At 46.2% G+C, this 17,897-nt stretch overlaps 1 protein-coding gene across 3 annotated transcripts in view; it reads left to right on the forward strand.

The window, feature by feature from the left end:
• Positions 1-17,897, forward strand: part of ZFYVE28 (zinc finger FYVE-type containing 28) — an 881,464-nt gene that overhangs the window by 310,321 nt on the left and 553,246 nt on the right. For all 3 annotated transcript variants that reach the window (XM_069632121.1, XM_069632123.1, XM_069632122.1), the window contains exon 3: positions 1,453-1,590. In XM_069632121.1, the coding sequence (XP_069488222.1) occupies positions 1,453-1,590 (138 nt within the window). The remainder of the gene's footprint in view (positions 1-1,452; positions 1,591-17,897) is intronic.

Below are 17,897 nucleotides of genomic sequence, written 5' to 3' on the forward strand. Positions count from 1 at the left end.
TGACGTGATGGAGGCGTTTCTTTCGGCCAGGCGGCCTGCAACAAAATCCCTGTACCGTTGGCGTAGGTTCTACGACTGGTGTAGAGGTCACAATGTGGATCATTTTCAGTGTTCCATTCCTATGGTTTTGTCTTTTTTACTTTCTTTGGCCCACAGGGGCCTTCCAGTAGGTAACGATAAGGGTTACCTGGTGGCGCTGTCTATATTTAAGCGCTCGTCTGAAGAATGGTCTTACTTTAAAATTCCTTTGATTTCTCATTTTCTTAAAGGACTGACTGTGTTCCCGCCGTCCCCTTTCCAGGTGCCCGTTTGGGATTTAATTTAGTTTTTTGTTTTAAATTTCTCATGGGTGCTCCGTTTAAACCTTTGCACTCTTGTCCTTTGAGATTTTTGTCCTTCAAGACGTGTTCTTGGTTGCGGTTACTTCTGCTCGCAGAGTGAGTGAATTGCAGGCACTTTCCTCTAAGCTGCCCTTTACTGTGTTCCATGTACGTCCTTTTGACCTAAGGTAGTATCTGAATTTCATTAGATTCAGAAGGTGGTTCTTCCTTCTTTCTATCCTCCTACTCATCCGGTTAAGGTAGAGGAGCTACTCCATAGGTTGGATCCTAGGGGAGCGCTGAGCTTTTACATTTCTAGGATGTCCAGGGTCAGAATGGACAATCAACTCTTTGTAGGCTATGCTGGATACTGATTGGGCCAGGCTGTTACCAAACAGACCTTGTCCAGGTCGATTATCCTCACCATCACGGAGTGTTACTGTTTGGTGGCAAAGGACCCTCCTGAGGGATTGCAAGCTCATTCCACGAGGGGCGTGGCTACTACCACCGTCCTTCAGCGGGGTGTTCTTATTCGGAATATTTGTGATGCCACTATATGGGCTTCCCTCCACACCTTTGTTAAGCATTACTCCCTGTTAACAGTCCATGGTCAGTGTATGGCCTTTGGTAAGGCAGTACCTTACTCCGCCATCTGATTGGGTACTCTAAATTCTTTCCCTCCTCCATTTTCTGGTACTGCTTTGGGAGTCTGTCAAAGACGTGGAATTTGTTGGAGGACACAATCCATTCGACGAACAAGTTACTTACCAACCGGTAACGTTTTTTCGAATGGATGTTCCTCCAATGTATTGTAATGCTAGCAATGTTTAGTTATGAAATCCAGTTCCAAAGGTTTGTGTTGAAATAGCTCGACTATAACCGTATTGCTTACTACCTGCACAACTCCCCCCAGCGTACATTTATCTTTTAATTTTAGTGCTTTGTATTATGTATTTGTCACAGATACAAAGTTGTAATGATTTAATTTTAAAACGGCAAAATATACATTTTAACCATGATGTAATGAGCAGTTTTACCATTAGTAGTGTTCTGCTGGCACCTGCTCTATATTGGAATTTGACTGTATTTTGGAATATTGCATCTAACTTTAGTGTCTATATATCTCCTCTAGGACAACGTTTTAAACATCATAAATCAAGTCATGGAGGAATGTATTAAACATGATCGAGCAAATCGCGACTTCTGTGTGAAGTTTCCAGAGGAAATACGCCATGACAACCTCGCTGGACAACTCTGGTTTGGTGCAGAGGTAAGTCTCTGTTGTAGGACATTTTGTCATATTAAGTTTAACTCTGTAGAATTGCTGCATTATGTTGATAGCCTGAAGTTGAGCCGTAATTGTAGTAGTCTTAAAGTCACAGAATGGGCACCACTCCACATCAATCGTGTATGCTCAATAAGGCGGTGTTCTGGCGAGAATAGTCACTGTTTGTGCTAGTAAACACAAGAAAAAATCCTCCTAATCAATCCCAGATCTCTCTGCCCCTCCCCGACTCCTCCACCCAACCTAAAGCTTAACTCGTATCTTGCCTTAAAGTAACTTCCCTCTTTGCTGAGACTGGGAGTGGCACAGACCATCGCTGACAAAGAGGGTACATACAGCGAAAGCAAAGCCGCAAGACAGAGGGGATGGCTAGATGCAATGAAGGATGGAATTAAGAGCAAGTCAGTTGAGAGGCAAACAAATGGCAGAGGGTGTAATTGAAGATAGCGAGGGACTGAGTGATTGGAATGAGAATAATACAAGACAGAAGAGATTGTTGAAAAGGGCTTATTGTGAGGCTCAGCGAACAAATCATGAAATAAAAGGCAAACATGAGAGAAAATGAATAGACAGCTGGACTACGAGTCCAATACAATGGATCGAGACCGAGGAAAGAAACCTAGAGGGACACACCAAGACAAGGATGAAAGAGGGTAGTTAAGTGAGACAGAGTATAAGGACATTAGTGCTCTGATGGAGAAAAAACTAAAGGCATTTTCACCCTATCATATTAAACGGCACAAAAATCTGCTTTTTAAAATTAGAGTAAAGCAAATATGTCTCTATGGTATTACTGATAATGTGTTAAAGCAAACTATATTTAGTCCTCGATAAGCTGTATGATATAGTTTATTTATATAGCGTCTATACACGATGTTTCAAAGCGCTTCAAGTCAAGGGAGGGAACAAGGGAAAATACAATGACATTCTTACAGGCCATGAACAGTAAGGATGTGAAATTAACTATTGTACTCGGCCTGACGACATTTCAGATAGTGCTGGAGGGGAGGGGCAGGTGGGTGGGGTTCGCTAAGTGGGAAACATGAGCGCCGAACCAGGAAGGCGCCAGGTGGGTGGGGCTTAGGCCATGTGACCTAGATCCACTTGCACCTGCTCCCCATCTGTATACCTAAACAGCAGTACCATTAATGTTAAATGTCCAGTATGTTCTTGAAATATGGTCCTAAAATAAAGGCTTTTTCCAATCACAGCAGCCGGCAAGGCTTCATCTCCATTCCCCCTGCCAGCCGTTATTCAATATGTTGGGACCCTGTGTTGAAGCATCTGGGTTGACAGGCCACTGTGGCCCAGAATCCCGCTAATGCAACTGTGTGCATTTTAAGATGGCTGCTGCCTTTGACTTGCTTCTTCTCCAAACCCTGGAGCCCGCCCTAAAGCCTGACGGGCTTGATACATTTCTAAGTGGCCAACTGAGGGAGCCAATCTTGGGCAATCCTTCCTCATCTGCATTGCGCACTTGTTTCCACTGTTTCACCCACTGAAACAAGCTAGTCTGCATAGCTATTTCAGGCCATGTATGCGATTTGACTTCCTCTTCATCCACCTCTATATACACACAGGCCAGCATTAATTTTCTTCCTACATCAGGAACTCGTTCATACTCTGGTGCACTCTTCTACCAACTGCCGATTCTTCTCTTCCAGACAAACATTGGCTGTTTGAATCTTGCTTCCACTGCTAAATGGATGTTTCCCATTTTGTTGCCCAAATGGTCTTTTCTCAGCTTTTGTCAAACCGCAACTTGGATGTTCTAATTCTGCGACCTTGTTTAGGCATTTCCTGCCTGTTTGAACCTCAAATCTAGGCCTTTTTAAATACTGTTGCCCTTGTTGAATTGCTGCCATCTTTATATATAAAGCTGTATTGTTTGTCCAGCTATACAAATCCACACCGTGCTCTACATGGTGGTTGTCCTAGCCTTTATTTACCAAATTTTGCATGGATTCCTCGTTTGTCTGGGGCAAGATCGTAGTGTATGGTTGGATGCAAAATATTCAATCGTGGACATTTTTAAAGGGCATTTTACCACTCCAAATATGGGAAATGTCAAGAAGAGAGCACAATCAATCAATCTTTGTTGGACATTTTCTCAAAAGTGCTGAAGCCATTGAGTGACTGCAACACGCCGCACAAAAAATGAATATCACTTGGAAAAGCTCCATCTGATGCAAAGTGAAAATCAATATCTAGCTTCTTAATGAAACCCAACAACAAACAGTAGTACGGCTTGCGTTCCAGAGGACAAGAGCAACATCCTCCAGGACACATCGGACACTAATTGATCAGGGCACTGGCAATACCGGATACGCCAGCTAGTTACTCATATTGTTTGACCTTAAAATCTAGGCATTTCTAAATACTGTTGCCCTTTTGTATTTGCTGCATTTTCTACTTTTGTAATTCCAAATCTGGGAGCTTTTAAAATCTACAACCCCTGTTGCATTTTGTTAAAAGTGCCTGCCTCATCTGTACCTGCTTGGCTTCTACTCTGCCTGGTGAGTTCTTTTGTGCACTGTGCAGTGTTCCTTCCCTCTCTCTCACCCCCCGCCCCCCTCGGGCATCCGACATGTCCCCCCCCCCCCCATCATGGAGCTCGCCATGTCCCCTATCTACTCTAACTGCTACTCTATTTCTTATCCTTCCTATCTTTCGAAACCTGGTAGGAAAAGGTTTAAGAAATGTCACCTGTCCTCTAACCCAGGCCTACGCATTGCAGATGCCCAATTTTATGCTTTCTCCAGGCAGACTATCACTAACACCCTCTTTACTGTCCCTTCTCCTTATCTACGGACTCCCCATTTGATCTCTGTCCCTATGCCTTTGTCTTCCTCACCCATTAATTGTGAAAGCAGATGGGAAGTGCTCTCGGCACATTTCACATCATCTAGATGCATCATTAATGTTTGCATGAATGGCACGGTCATGACCCAGTGCTTTCAGCCTAATCTCTTCCTTCTGGATTCGCAACTCCCGTCTCTCACTAACTTCCCCTTCTCTCCTTCCTTTCCCCCTTCTGCCACTCCTCTGGCCTCCTTGTCCCTTTCGAGAGTTGTACCCTGCCCCAGTACCCCTCCTCGGAAAATCTTTAATGGTGGCAACCAGCTTCACTTAGCTACTCTTAACTCTCGCTTTGCTGTCAAATACTTCTGAAATCTGTCACCTCCTGGAAGACCTTGAAGTCCTCGCTCTCACTGAGAGATGGTTCAACGCCAGCTCGGGTAACTGCTTTTGACACACTTCTCCCTGATGGCTACAAGATCCTCTCCATTCCCATGGCGTACTGATCTGGGGGCGTAGTGGCCTTTATTTTCCCTGAATGGGTCCCTGCTACTATCATGCCCACTCAATCTTACTCTTCCTTTGAATGCCTCGTCTGTATGCTTGGGGGCTCTTCTACCCTGTCACGCACTCTTGTCACCATCTAAAGGGCCCCTGGGCTCATCTCCGCTTACCTCTCTGAATGGGCCGACCTCTGCTCTTCTCTACTATCCTCCGCCTCCTAAGCTTCTCCTCCTCAGAAATTTCAACACTCATCTTGACTCTCCTGATGCAGCCTCTGTGATTCTTCTGTGACGCTTCCCGCTGCCTCCGACTTCCCCTCACAATTCTTCCCTCCGGTCCAACACTCAGCCAGACCCACCTTAGATGCACTAATTTCCGCAGACATACCCATCTCTATTCCTCTCACTACATGTCGAACATTCTCTCCAGCCAGCCTCGGCCCCCACTGCCATTCTCCTTCCCTGCATTCAACCGATGAGGCGAGTGTCAATCGCAGCATTTGCGGCCACCTTCCTTCCTCCTATTCCTTCTCTTGACTCTCATATTGACTCAGTTCTTGCTAACCTTAATCTCCCTCTCCAATACCCTGGACATCCCTGCCCCTGACATTAGGATCCGCATGAAGCTTGCCTCCATGTGCAGTTCCTGGTATGACGACCTGGCTGCACTAAAACACAAGTGCAGAGTTGCTGACCGGAAGTGGCAGGCCTCATGCACATCATCTGACAAACTGGCCTGCCGCCTGCTCCAAAGGCAATACAGACTTTCCTTTTGTTCTAAAAAGAAGCCCATGTTCAACCCCCAATCTCTGGGGCCACCAATAACACAGCAGAACCTTTTAAAAATGTGTAAGAAACTTGCCAATCCTATTACAGTTTCTATCTCTTCTGCCCTCCCAGGCCCTCGGCACCACACTGGCCTCCCACTTGACCACCAAAACTTGGGACATCCTGTCCTCCTCTCTGCTCCCCCATGCCTCCCTTGGCCACCCTCTCTCCATGCCTCCCTTGGCCACCCTCTCTCTGCTCCCCTTACTCTCCTCTTTCTCTCCCATTGCACCAGATGAGGTCTCTAAAGGGGTCTGCTCTATGAAAATCTCCTTTAAATAGGTGCTCCCATGCTCATCCAGAGCCACCAATGACATCTCCTATCCTGCCCCTGCCTTTTTGCTAATTTCTGTAATCCCTCTTTTGCCACAGGCTCTTGTCTTCTACCCCTCAAGCCCTCTCTGCTAATAAAGCTGTCTGCTGACCCATCTTGCCCAGGTAACTATCACCCTATCTCCAGCACCCCTTTCCTGGGCAAACTGTTGGAGAAGTTGATCATCTCCCAACTGATCCTCCACAGTGAATCTGTTGGCTGTCTCTCTAGACAACTCCCAGTCTGGCTTTAGAGCACCCAGAGGGACGGAAACTGCTCTCTTCAACACCTGCGATGACCTGCTTTCAAATGTTGATTCTAACTCCCGCTCCGTTCTCATCCTCCATCTTTCCTCTGACTTTGACACGGTTAATAATGACATCCCCATAAGTCGTCTCTGTGATACACTCTGCATCACGGACCGGGCACTGGCGTGTCTGACTTACCTACTATCTAACCGGCCTTCCCAGGTGCAACTGGGCCCTTTCCTCTCCTTAATCTCTCTACCTGCGGCATCCTTTAGGGCTCTATCCCATTGTCGTGACTTCAAGATCTACCTTGCTCCTTTTGCCGACTTGATCTCCACCTTATCCCCCAACTTCCAGTGCTATGCTGATGGCACACAGTTCTCCTTCAATCATCCCTCCTCTTCCACCCCTTCTTCCTCTCTCATATCTGACTGCCTGACTGCTATTCAGGCTTGGTGCATGGCCAATCATCTTTTCCCTCCCACTCTCTGGCTGCCCTACTTGCCCCTAACACCCTCTTGTGGGCAAACCACATTAGTGTCATCTTTGACTCTACACTAGAAGGGTGATAGGAGGTTCTCTGTGTTTGGTCCGAAGTTATGGAACCAGTTACCAACTACTATATGCTCATGTCCTTCGCAGGAAAGCTTTAGAAAAGCACTAAACCTTCCTATTCAAGTGAGTCCAAGTGACTTGTGCCACAGCCGCTATGTTCTGGTCAATGTGTGAACCATAGTTAACATCTGCGCCCGAATGCAGTTTATTCTGCCTGGGGCGCCTAAGAAATAATCAATATCTTTCACTTTCCTTCTCCCCTCACATCACGGCCCTTGCTAAGAAGGCCAGCTTTCAGATTCACCTCCTCTGAGGCAAGGTGAGGAAAGGGAGAAGGCCTCCGAAGCTCAATGTACCCAGAGCTCTGGTCCTCTCTAGGCTGGACTACTACAACAGCCTCTTCTTCAATCTGCCTCTTTCCTCTCTTCGCCCCCTCCAACTAATCCAGAATAGCACTGCAAGACTTATCCTTGGCCTCATGCCCAGGGATATTATCTCCCCAGCCCTAATATCTCTCCACTGGCTCCCGGTGGCTGCAAGGATCAAATATAATGGCCGCTGCGTCATCCAAAAGGCTTTCTGGGGCATCGAACTCTCATTCATTCAATACCTCCCGGCTAGAGCACCTCCAACACGGCTCAGCCCTGGACGGACCACAATTGTATTCAATTCACTCTATCCATCTCCTCAAACTCCAAACCTCTCACCCCTGCCCCCTCAGCACAAGTGAGAAGTTCAAAAAAACTCAGAGGACAACCTCCGCCCTTAACTGAATATCCCAGGGCTAGCCCCCCTTTTCTCCAATGATTGTAACACTCTAGCAGACATCTATAAAGATGCTCTCACCAAAGCCATGAACTCCATAGCGCCACTTGAATGTGAAAAAAAAAAGTCACTGCACTGTAATTGCTGGTTCACTGAAGAACTGCAGACCCTGTGCTCCCGGGAGGCTCTCGAAAACTGGCAGGCTAACCCCAGCGGCACCGCTAAGAACTGCTTTAATCTAATCTCCCGCCAATATAAAGATGCCATCACCAAAGCCAAATCTAACTTCTTCAATGTTCGCATCTCAAATGCCACCTCTCAATCCAAGGAAGTTTTCGCCATCTTCAATGAACTAATTTTTCCTCCGAATACCCCTGACAAGATCGTCAAAGATGAAGCGTGGTGCACCAGTATTCAATCTGCCATGACAAGCAAAATTGATCTCCAACAATAAAAAAATATCAGGAGCATAACGCAGCCCTTCCTCACCCAAGCAAATAGATCCCTCTCCAACAAACTCCTCCAAAGCCTTCTTCTCTTTCAGAGACATTACCGAACCCGAAGTCATCAACCTCCTCAAAAACTTAAAAACCCTCTATGTGCAAAGGGGATATCTGTCCACCTAAACTCATTAAGAACTGTGCCGGCTCCCTCGCACCACTGCTAACAGCCTTCATTAATGCCTCCTTCAGAACTGGTACCATCCCTGCAAGCCTCAAAGAAGCTTGGGGGCGCCCCCTTCTAAAAAAGCCTACCCTAGACCCCTCTCAGCCTAATAACTACCGCCCTATAACCACAGTGCCCTTCTCTTCAAGATCCTGGACAAAGCTGCCCACAGCCAGATCCAACACTTCCTTGAAACCCACGCTATTCTTGGGAAAAGACAATCTGGTTTCCGCAAAGGACACGGCACCGAAAAAGCCTTGGTGGACCTAAAAAAAACAAATCACTCAATTCATGGATAACAGTAAGCCAGTCCTCCTATTACTCCTAGACCTATCGGCTGCTTTTGATCTTGTGGATCACAAGACACTCACCTCACACCTCACCCATTCAGCTAACTTCTCCATTGAAGTAGCTCTCTTGGTCACCTCATTCCTGGAAAGCAGGGCAATGAAGGTTTTTTCTAACACAGCAAATGCAGCCCCTACTACTATGTACTGTGGAGTCTCACAGGGCTCATGCACAGCACCCACTCTGTAGAACTTGTTCACGAAGCCCCTCTTTGACAAGCTTGATGCACATGGTATTGCGTATACTAACTACGCTGACGATGCCAAAGTACTCCTGCCACTCTCCTGTTTATACAGCAAAGACGCTGAAGGACTTCACCTAATATACTCCACCATCCAGGCTTGGATGGTGGCCAATGGCCTCTGCCTCAATGGGATAAGACGGAGCTCATCATTCTAGGTCAAAAAACCACTCTAGCCAAACTTGACAAGCCTTACTCCAACTTTATCATAGACAAAACAATCACCCTAGTGTCCACCTCTGTGAGGACTCTAGGTGTCTACATAGACTCCACGCTATCCATGACAATACAGGTCAGTGCCATCACCGCCGCCTCGGCACACCACAAAGCTGATCACCGCTATCAAACCCAACCTATCCAAGCCTAACTGCCTTTCCATAGCCAGAGCAACTATTGGAGCCAAACTAGACTACTGCAATGCCCTCCTAACGGGTGCATCTGCAAAAAATCTAAACCGACTCCAAGCCACTCAGAACAACGCGCTAAGAGCAGAATTAAGCATTCCTAAAAGGAGCACATTTCCCATGCCAGGCAGACAGCTCACTGGCTCCTGGTTAAAGAGCACATCACTTTCAAAATCTTCCCCCATACCCTTAAATGCCTCACCCTCACAGCACCATCATATCTATCAGAAACAATAACAAAACCCACCTCTACACGACCTACCAGGGCGCGCTACGCCAACAAATTGTACCCACCTCACATCAATAGGGCCAAAGCAGGCAGACTAGGCTTCCCACACATAGCTGTAAAGGCTTGGAAAGCACTACCCACAGATATCCGAGCAGAAAACTCCCTCCTGACCTTCCGAAAAAGGCTCTTCAACTGATGCATTGATTGCACTACTCCCTTTTCATGCCTGTACTGAAAAATGAAAATGTCATCCTTTTCTGTAACTAAGAATGCTGTCTGTAACAGGCGCCACGATGCCTTCGGGCTGTTTCGCGCTCTACAAATATGAATAAATAAATCCCCTGGCACTTACCCTCTGGGCTCCCCGTAGCACTTGCCTATTTCTGGGCCCTCCTGCCCCTGCCTCCGCCCCTACACTTTTTGCTGCTGCACTTGCACAATCCCAATGTCAGAACGTCTAGACGTTATTGTTTTTATTCCCCTTGTTCTTCCACCACCACCCCCTTTCTGTCTTGTGACACTTTGAAACACATTCTGAATAGGCACCATATAAATGTGCAATAAATAGCAAGTTGGAAACTTGCTGTAACTGGAGAAATGACTACTACGAAACCAGCAGTGAGGCCAATTATAAATGGTGAATTGCGCGCAACCAGAGTGTACCACCTTCTCCTTTTTTAATAAGGGGACACAGGGCAGGCTATAATCTCCAGGAAGGGGTATGAGTCTGGAAAAATAACCAAAGCACCTTTAGTTCATTGGTTCCAAAGGTCCAGTCAATGTTCTGTAAACATATGGGAACTTTAATCAAACAAAAGAATGCAAAAACATTGGGTAAAACACTAAAACCACTGCTGTGGAAAAAAAACTGTGAATTCTGAACTTTGTTTGAAAAGGCACTCTGCATTCATATGGCAGGGTTTCTGCAGTTGCCAATATTCAAGGATGTGTTCTTGTAGAAAAAGGGATAGAAAGGGAGCCTTAAATTTACTGTGGTCCCAGAGATAGACCTGGTAGTCTTTTGTGCTTGGCTGGGTCGAGCCAGACTTCTAGGCACTTCTGCTGCAGTTCAGCCGTTGGTGAGTGTTCAAATTGATGCCCACTGGCAGTCTGCATTGAGTCTGCTCGAAGGTAGAGGCTCCCAATTAGAAATATCAAAGCAATTACTTAAAATGGTTTGTGCTGATGGTCGACTCGACCACGAAAATGATGGCTCTTCTGGATCGAGTTGACATTCATGACAGTGATTTGGTTGATTTCCAGCGCTCGAGACGGCACTAGTCAGTTACTCCCATGATCGGGTTGATACAAGTCGGTCCACTACAGTGGGTGGAGCCGGCACCTAGATTGCTTAAGATGCAGCAAGCAGTTGGAAGTTAGCATGAAGTGCCAAAAGCAGCCCTGCGGGTCCTGTCGCAGCTTCAAGTGAATTGAGCATAGTTGATAGCTCAAAGATATCTCAGTGACAAAACGGAATTCCAGCTACTTCTGCTGTGCTGGTAGGCCCAATCCAGAGACTCCAGGAAAGAAATGTGAGTTCTTAAGTTCTGCACTTCCACTTCAGGAAGTTGAATGGAAACTATAGGGGCACCGTCCCCTACACTACAGGATCCTGGTTCCACAATTAGCAGAGTCTCCTTGGTTCACAGGAGTTCACCACTACTGTTCCCTAGGAATGGTTATGGGGCAGAACTCTCCTCTGCCTCAGATGCCTTCTGCCCTCAAATCCCTGGCAGAGGAATTTGCGATAGGCTGTACCCCAAACAGAGGCCATTGACTCCTTGTCTTCAGAGTTCAACGATGAATCAAGAAAGGATCAAGGACAAGATGACTTTGCCTTCTTATACTGGAAAATGTTACAGGGGTTTGGCCCAAGTCAAAAGCCTGCAATTTCACGCATTTGTAAAAAGTGCCCTTTGCCTTCTGACACCATACCCAGATTGACTTGCTTGCAGGAATTGTGGACAAGGGAGAGGGGCATGGGGGGGCAGGAGTAGAGAACCATTACAGAAATCGATTGTGGAAATCGTGGAAGATCCGGATCCCTCGGCACCCTAGTCGGAGTTCTTTATTGTCCCCGTGCCAACTTCAGCAGTAGGTCTCCATGATAGTTCAGTATTTTGGCAATTATTGGCCTCGGGGAAATCCCCTGGTTTCGGCTTTTGGGAAAGTTTTCTGTGCCTGCTAGACTGTGCAAAAAGGTGACCGTTGAGGCTCATAATTCCTTAAGCAGCTGCTCGACCGCTTACTCCATATTCCCAGTGAGGGCATCCACCAGGACCCCCACTATCCTTACTGTTCCTCCAGGAGCGGGATTCAAGATAGTCACACTTGGCTTTGATGCATCTCATATCTTTTGTTAAAGCACTGACTACCGTTTGTAGGTCGTGTGCGCAATCCTCAGTCTCGTTAATTTGTTGCACTCCCTTAGCGAGTTGTGCCGTGATAGTTGTAACACTTATTGTGATAACAAGTTTTTTGTTCACTGCCGCAAACTCCCTGGTCATTGTTTCCAGCATCAGCTGTAATTTAGAGGGAGGAGTGCTCATTGACTGCTTTGGAGCAACTGCACCATGTGGGTGCTGCAACCCCCTCTCTCCAGGGAATTGATTTCGTGAATGTATCCATTGCACCAGCTTTTGTCCCCTCTCCCACACCTCTGGTCATGACTTGCAGCAGATTAATAGTGACAGGGTGGTATTCCAACTAATATGCTTCCAAAATTTGGGTGAGTACTGCCCAGCACGCCTGGCCTATATTTGTCAGGCAAACTGCTCCTGAAGCAGATAGTTTGCTCATGCTGTTCTCCTTAGTCAGCACTATTTGTGTCATTGCAGTGACCAGTTCATAAGCTACCTTCCCCTCAGCCCAACAGATGTGCATCAGTGAGAATAATGCCTTTGCCACTATGCACTTACTCTGGATTAGTAAGCCGTATCATGCACACTTCAGTTGCACCAGGTTCGGACCCACCGGGACAGTAGTGTCAAGTGAAAAATGGTGGACCAAGCTGCTTCACAAATCTTTGCCCGATCAGCCGTCCCACCTCACCGCTCTCTCCTCCTGATTTAGTGCAGATCGAATGTGCCTCAACGCAGGGGCCCACTTTGTTCCCAGGCCTCTGTTCACTGCTGAAGGAGGAATGGGGCTTTTGTTGTCCAGGGTGGCTCATAGTTCGCTTAGCAGCCACATGTCCAAACCACTGCTCTGGTCTCATGGGTGACCACGGCAGCACTCCTCGTCGCGGGAGGCTATCGCGGCTATCCGCAGATGTAAAGACCTTTGCCAGCCCAAATCTGTTGCCATCCTTCCCCAGCAGGCTCTGGCTCCCTCTCGGCAGCTCTTGGGAACTCGTACCCGCGCCACTGAAGCAGATCTTAACTCTGGTCTCTAGACATCGACAACCACCGCAGGACGGTTCAGAATTCAGACAGTTGAATCACCACAATCAAAGGGCAGCAGGCGGTCCAACTTACGACCCTGCAATGAAGCCATTTACAGATCACTGGAGATGTAGATTCAGGTCAGCTGCAACAACTATTTTCGTGATGCCCGTCGGATTTTCGTGCCATCAAGCGGAGATTCAAAGCCAAGCAGCCACCCTACTTGGCTGCTCCGCAGCACCCCCCACTTTCTAATTACATTTAACCACTATGCTAAAGAACTTGTGGATGCTCACAAAGCTCTAAAGTCTAGTTGCATCAAACTCCAAGCTTTTGCACCATGGTACATATCCAACAATGCCGAAAACAAACCCCCTATCAGATCCCTTGAAAAGTGGCAGCACAAGGACTGCAGCCTAGAGGATCTCTCATCCCTCAAATCCCTGCATATCCAATGCGGACACGAGATCTGAGGCTGTCTGCTTACTACACTTCCACCTTTGAGCCAGCCTTTAACAAGAGCAAAACCTTATTCCAAGTAGTCGAGCACTGCTTCAAGCCCAAACCTGTCCCCCGAGATGCCCGCTTCAGAATAGAAATGCAACAGAATAAACAGCTTCTTCATTGACAAAATTGATCAAATCAGAGGTCACATTGCCTTACTGGACAGATTTCACCCTGCTCTCTGAAGGATCTCTCAGACACACTAGCTTCACTCAAACCCATTACTTACATGGGCAACTTCTTCGTAGCATTCCTCATTAAACAACTCGATAGCCCAGCACTTAAAGCACACCTTGTACTGTTAACACCTCCCTCAGTGAAGGCGCATTCCCAGACATGTTTGATATGTTTCCTACATCACCTTCTCAAACCCTTGGTTGACCCAGATGACTAGCCAACTATAGACCCATCACGAGCCTCCCATTCATTGGGAAGCTTACTGAGAATTTAGTTGCGACCCAAGTACTTGCCAAAATCGACCAGCTTGACCTCCATGATTACCAATCTGGCTTCTGCCTCAAATGCAGCACTGAAACTGCAACCATCCAAGTGGTGGACGAAGCGCCCAGAATCACAGCCACTGCGGACATGTGTATCCTAGTCCTATTAGACCTCTCAGCTATCTTCACTTTAGTTGATTACCAAATTCTCTTCTCCTTCCTCGCCGATAGGACGGGCTTCTATTGGACTGTCCTAAAATGGTTTTTATCTTACTTAGCTGGTAGGCACCAGGTCGTGCAGATGGGCCCATTTGAATCAAACGGACTCCCAGTCATTTGTGGGGCCCCTCCAAGGTTTCTCTCTCTCTCTCTCTCTCTCTCTCTCTCTCTCTCTCTCTCTCTCTCCCTCCAATCATCTTCCAATATATATATATGGAACCCTTGGATCTCTCCTAAATGACCTCAGCATAGCCATCCACCAGTACACTGACTCAGCTGTACATTTGGGTCAGTTGCCCTAGGACATTGCTCACCTCCGCGAATGCCTAGTTACTCTCCAAACATGGATGAAGGTGCAGATCCAGCATTCCACAGGGGGGCAAGTACAAGTTAAGAAAAGTATTTTAGCGAGGCTTTGGGACCGGGTAGTAATGCAGAGGTCATATGCTTTGTCACGTCGTTTGGTAATTAGAGCACATAGTTGTGCCATGCAACAAGGGGCTGGCAGGGTGGACGCTGTGCAGAAAACTACACGTGCAGAGCCATAGGGTATAGGGCAGTGAGGTAAAAGGGCAGGTAGGTGGAGCCTAATGTTTATATATATATATATAGATTTGGCCATAGTAAGCAGAGTGTTCGTTTTTATAGTGAGAAAGAGGTTAGCCATATTGTAGCAGGCCAGTGTTGAAGGACGGCGGAGGTTGCCAGTGTTAGTTAAAGGCCACAGTTTACATTTTATTCCTGCTGCTGGGCAAAAAAACTCAAGTAGTGAAGGTCTGGTTGGAGCGAGATACCAAACAGTGTCCAATTAACTCATCATACACACAAAGCTACATTCGAAACTGCAGGTGCCTCCCCAGGAGATAAATTAATATAAATGAACAATGGTCATTAAGGACACAGTACGATGCACAGGGGCCTGGGGGAGACTATGGCTGTGCCAAAGTATACAATTGGGAAGGGAGCAACAGCACCCTCAATGACCACATGACAGTCGGTCCGCAAATCAAAGTTTTGGGGCCAAACGAATAAACAGCAGCAATTAATTCAGTAGTTGTGCCTCACTCATGTTTTTATGCAGCTCTTCATTAAGATAAGATGGTTAGGAGGTGGCCAAAGTTGGCCACGTCTATCAACATGAGGGGTACAGAGCGAGCAAGTGCAGGGGACGAGGGGATCCAATCAGGAGAAGGGGGGTGGTGTGTTCCAAAGGGCTGCAACATAGTTCTTCCCGGACTGTTTGCTGCACATATCATTGGTCATTGTCTGTGAGATGCTACTGCCCATGCTGTCTTCAACATAGTGGTCCAATTAGCATCAAGCATTTTATCACCTTGAGCTACGAACAATGACTGCCAATAAGTGTCATATTTTGTGCTATTGCATTAGGTAATGTTCAAGGGGCGGTATGTTTATTTGCCACCAGAAGGGAAACCACAAGTTAGATGTGCCAATGTATAGCGTTGTTTAGGGGTGTGCTTTCGGACAACCAAAGGACATATGAGCATTATACTTATTATTGCAACTTTTCTGCTTTAAAAGGTGTAGCCCAAAAGGATAAAAAGCTCAAAACTACTGAACGTCTCCGTCTATGGAAGAGTAATGAGCATCTAAAAACTGAATGTAGACTTTGCTTGCAAGCTAAAGAATCGCTTAAACATTTAGTGCTATTTTGCACTAAGCTAAGATCTGAAAGATCAATTTACTTGGGCCCATGGAGTGTAAATCATCCATCCTTATGCGCAGACGACTGGTGGAAACAGATGCATCAAGGAACCGACTTCAAACTGATATTTCCATTAACACGTCTTCTGGAGTCAATTGAAAATCGTCTGATGATGGTATCAGTAGAGTGAATATACTAATAAAAACTTGACATTGCACGAAATGCCTGACAATAGTGTATGTGGAAATCGTCCAAGAGATCATAATTGATGATTGTTTGTACGTTTGTATGTTTGTTATTTGAATATATGTTGTCATTTTAAAGGTTTGTAAAAACCAATAAAATTAAAAAAAGATAAGGTTTAGAAAATGGTCTTCCAGTTCAGTTCCATGGAGCTATTCTTTTTCTCCCAGCTGTTTTGTTCAATAAATACTTCGTTTTTTCTTGCAACTTGTTCATTCCATTTTTGCCTGATTATTTCTTTGATTACTTGGGGGCTAGGCGTTATAAATCAATGTCAAACGGTTATTCTAAAATGAACCCGACCAACATTGAATTTGTCCGCATTGGTACCCCCACCCAACAACTTGTGCAACAATGTCTGGATGACCTGTTCCTGGAAGGTTTAACCCCTCAGCTGTCGAATCCCTGATATTCATTGTTGGCAGAAGCCTTTTCTTCTAAAAGCACATAGCGAAAACGGCACAAACCGTATGGCTACAGAACCATGCACTCTGCAAAATCAAACCCTTCATTTGCCCCTAACAAATTCCGTGCAGTGGCCCAAGCCCTAGTTAACTCATATCGATGGTGGGGTAATTGTCTCCTTACTGGGCTTCCAGCTGCACACCTGGCCCCCTCAAAGCCAATGACCACACTGCTTCCTGACTCATTACAGGGGCCCACAATTTGACCGTATCTCTTCAACACTGCACATGCTTCACTGTCTCCTTCCCCCCCAGGCTCATATTTGTATGCATCACCCACAAATCGGTCTCAAACGTGACACCAACATACTTGGTGGCTAAACTGTTCTCCTCTGGAGGCTCCCGTTCCTCACGTAGCAAAACTGTCAAAAGGTTGGAGTCATAGATATTCCGCAAAGAGAAGACTCACAAGCAGTTCATCTGCTGCCACAACCCGACCATCTGTAATTCAATCACGGTAGAGGCTGGGAATACCCCTACCATCTCCCACTTCTGCAAAACCCTAAAAATGGGTTTCTTTCAACATTACCTGCTGGACACTTTGGTCGAGTCTGAAGGACACAGACTCTCCGATGACATGATACACTCTTGTTTAATAAAGTAATGGTAGAAGGCCTAACTTTACCCAGAACTATGGGTGAGCCTGCCTATATTACTAACCAAGGTGCTTGTTTGTCAGTTGTGAATGTCCAAAGAACCAAGTCTATTGTCTATTGTCCAAACTACCCTAACTGACCCTACCACTAAGAGAAAACTAACTTGAGTCAGGAGTACCAGTCTTTATTATACAATCTGCAAATATTCTCTCGTGACTTCTTGTATACATCTTGTATACATCTCTTTAATTTCCCAATTGGGATGCTGCAGTTTCTTTCTTCACTTCGAGTCCCATTTGGCTCTCTTAGCCAGTTTAAGGTTTTGGTTATAGACCTGGTTGTGCCTGAGGTAATGTGTTTTTCCTGGGCTTTTACTTTTAGGCTACAGCAGCTCCACTTTTCCTGGATCACTGGTTTTTGTATCTGGTTTGTCTGTAGGCTCACAGCCTTGTCTTTCTCTCTGTAATACTATATTGTTCTGGTGCAGGATAGTGCTTTGTTTCCCCCTTTGCCAGGGTATTTTGTCACAGTGATTCTTATTATCCAGTTTCTTATCAACCTTTTCTCTTGGTTTGCAATCTGTTTTTCAAGTTAACTCAGTTTCATATCTTGTGTGACAAGTTAGCTCTGTGATATATTGATCCTTTCGAGTCTCCCCACAACTCATGTTCTCCCGATTACCTTCTTTAAGGAGAACCTTGCCAGGAGGTTTTTGGTCTTGGGGTCTCTCTGTAGCGCAGATGCAATCTTCTCCCCGGCGTTCACAACTTTGGTCTCTCCTTCTGAGTCACTGCTCTAGCCTGCACTCACGGACACATTGTGGTCATCTGTTGCTGATCTCTGTGACGTTTTATTGGACTGACCTTCCACCATATATT

Source organism: Ambystoma mexicanum, chromosome 6q (assembly GCF_040938575.1).
Source record: "Ambystoma mexicanum isolate Mex_15411 chromosome 6q, UKY_AmexF1_1, whole genome shotgun sequence".
NCBI lineage: Eukaryota > Metazoa > Chordata > Amphibia > Caudata > Ambystomatidae > Ambystoma > Ambystoma mexicanum.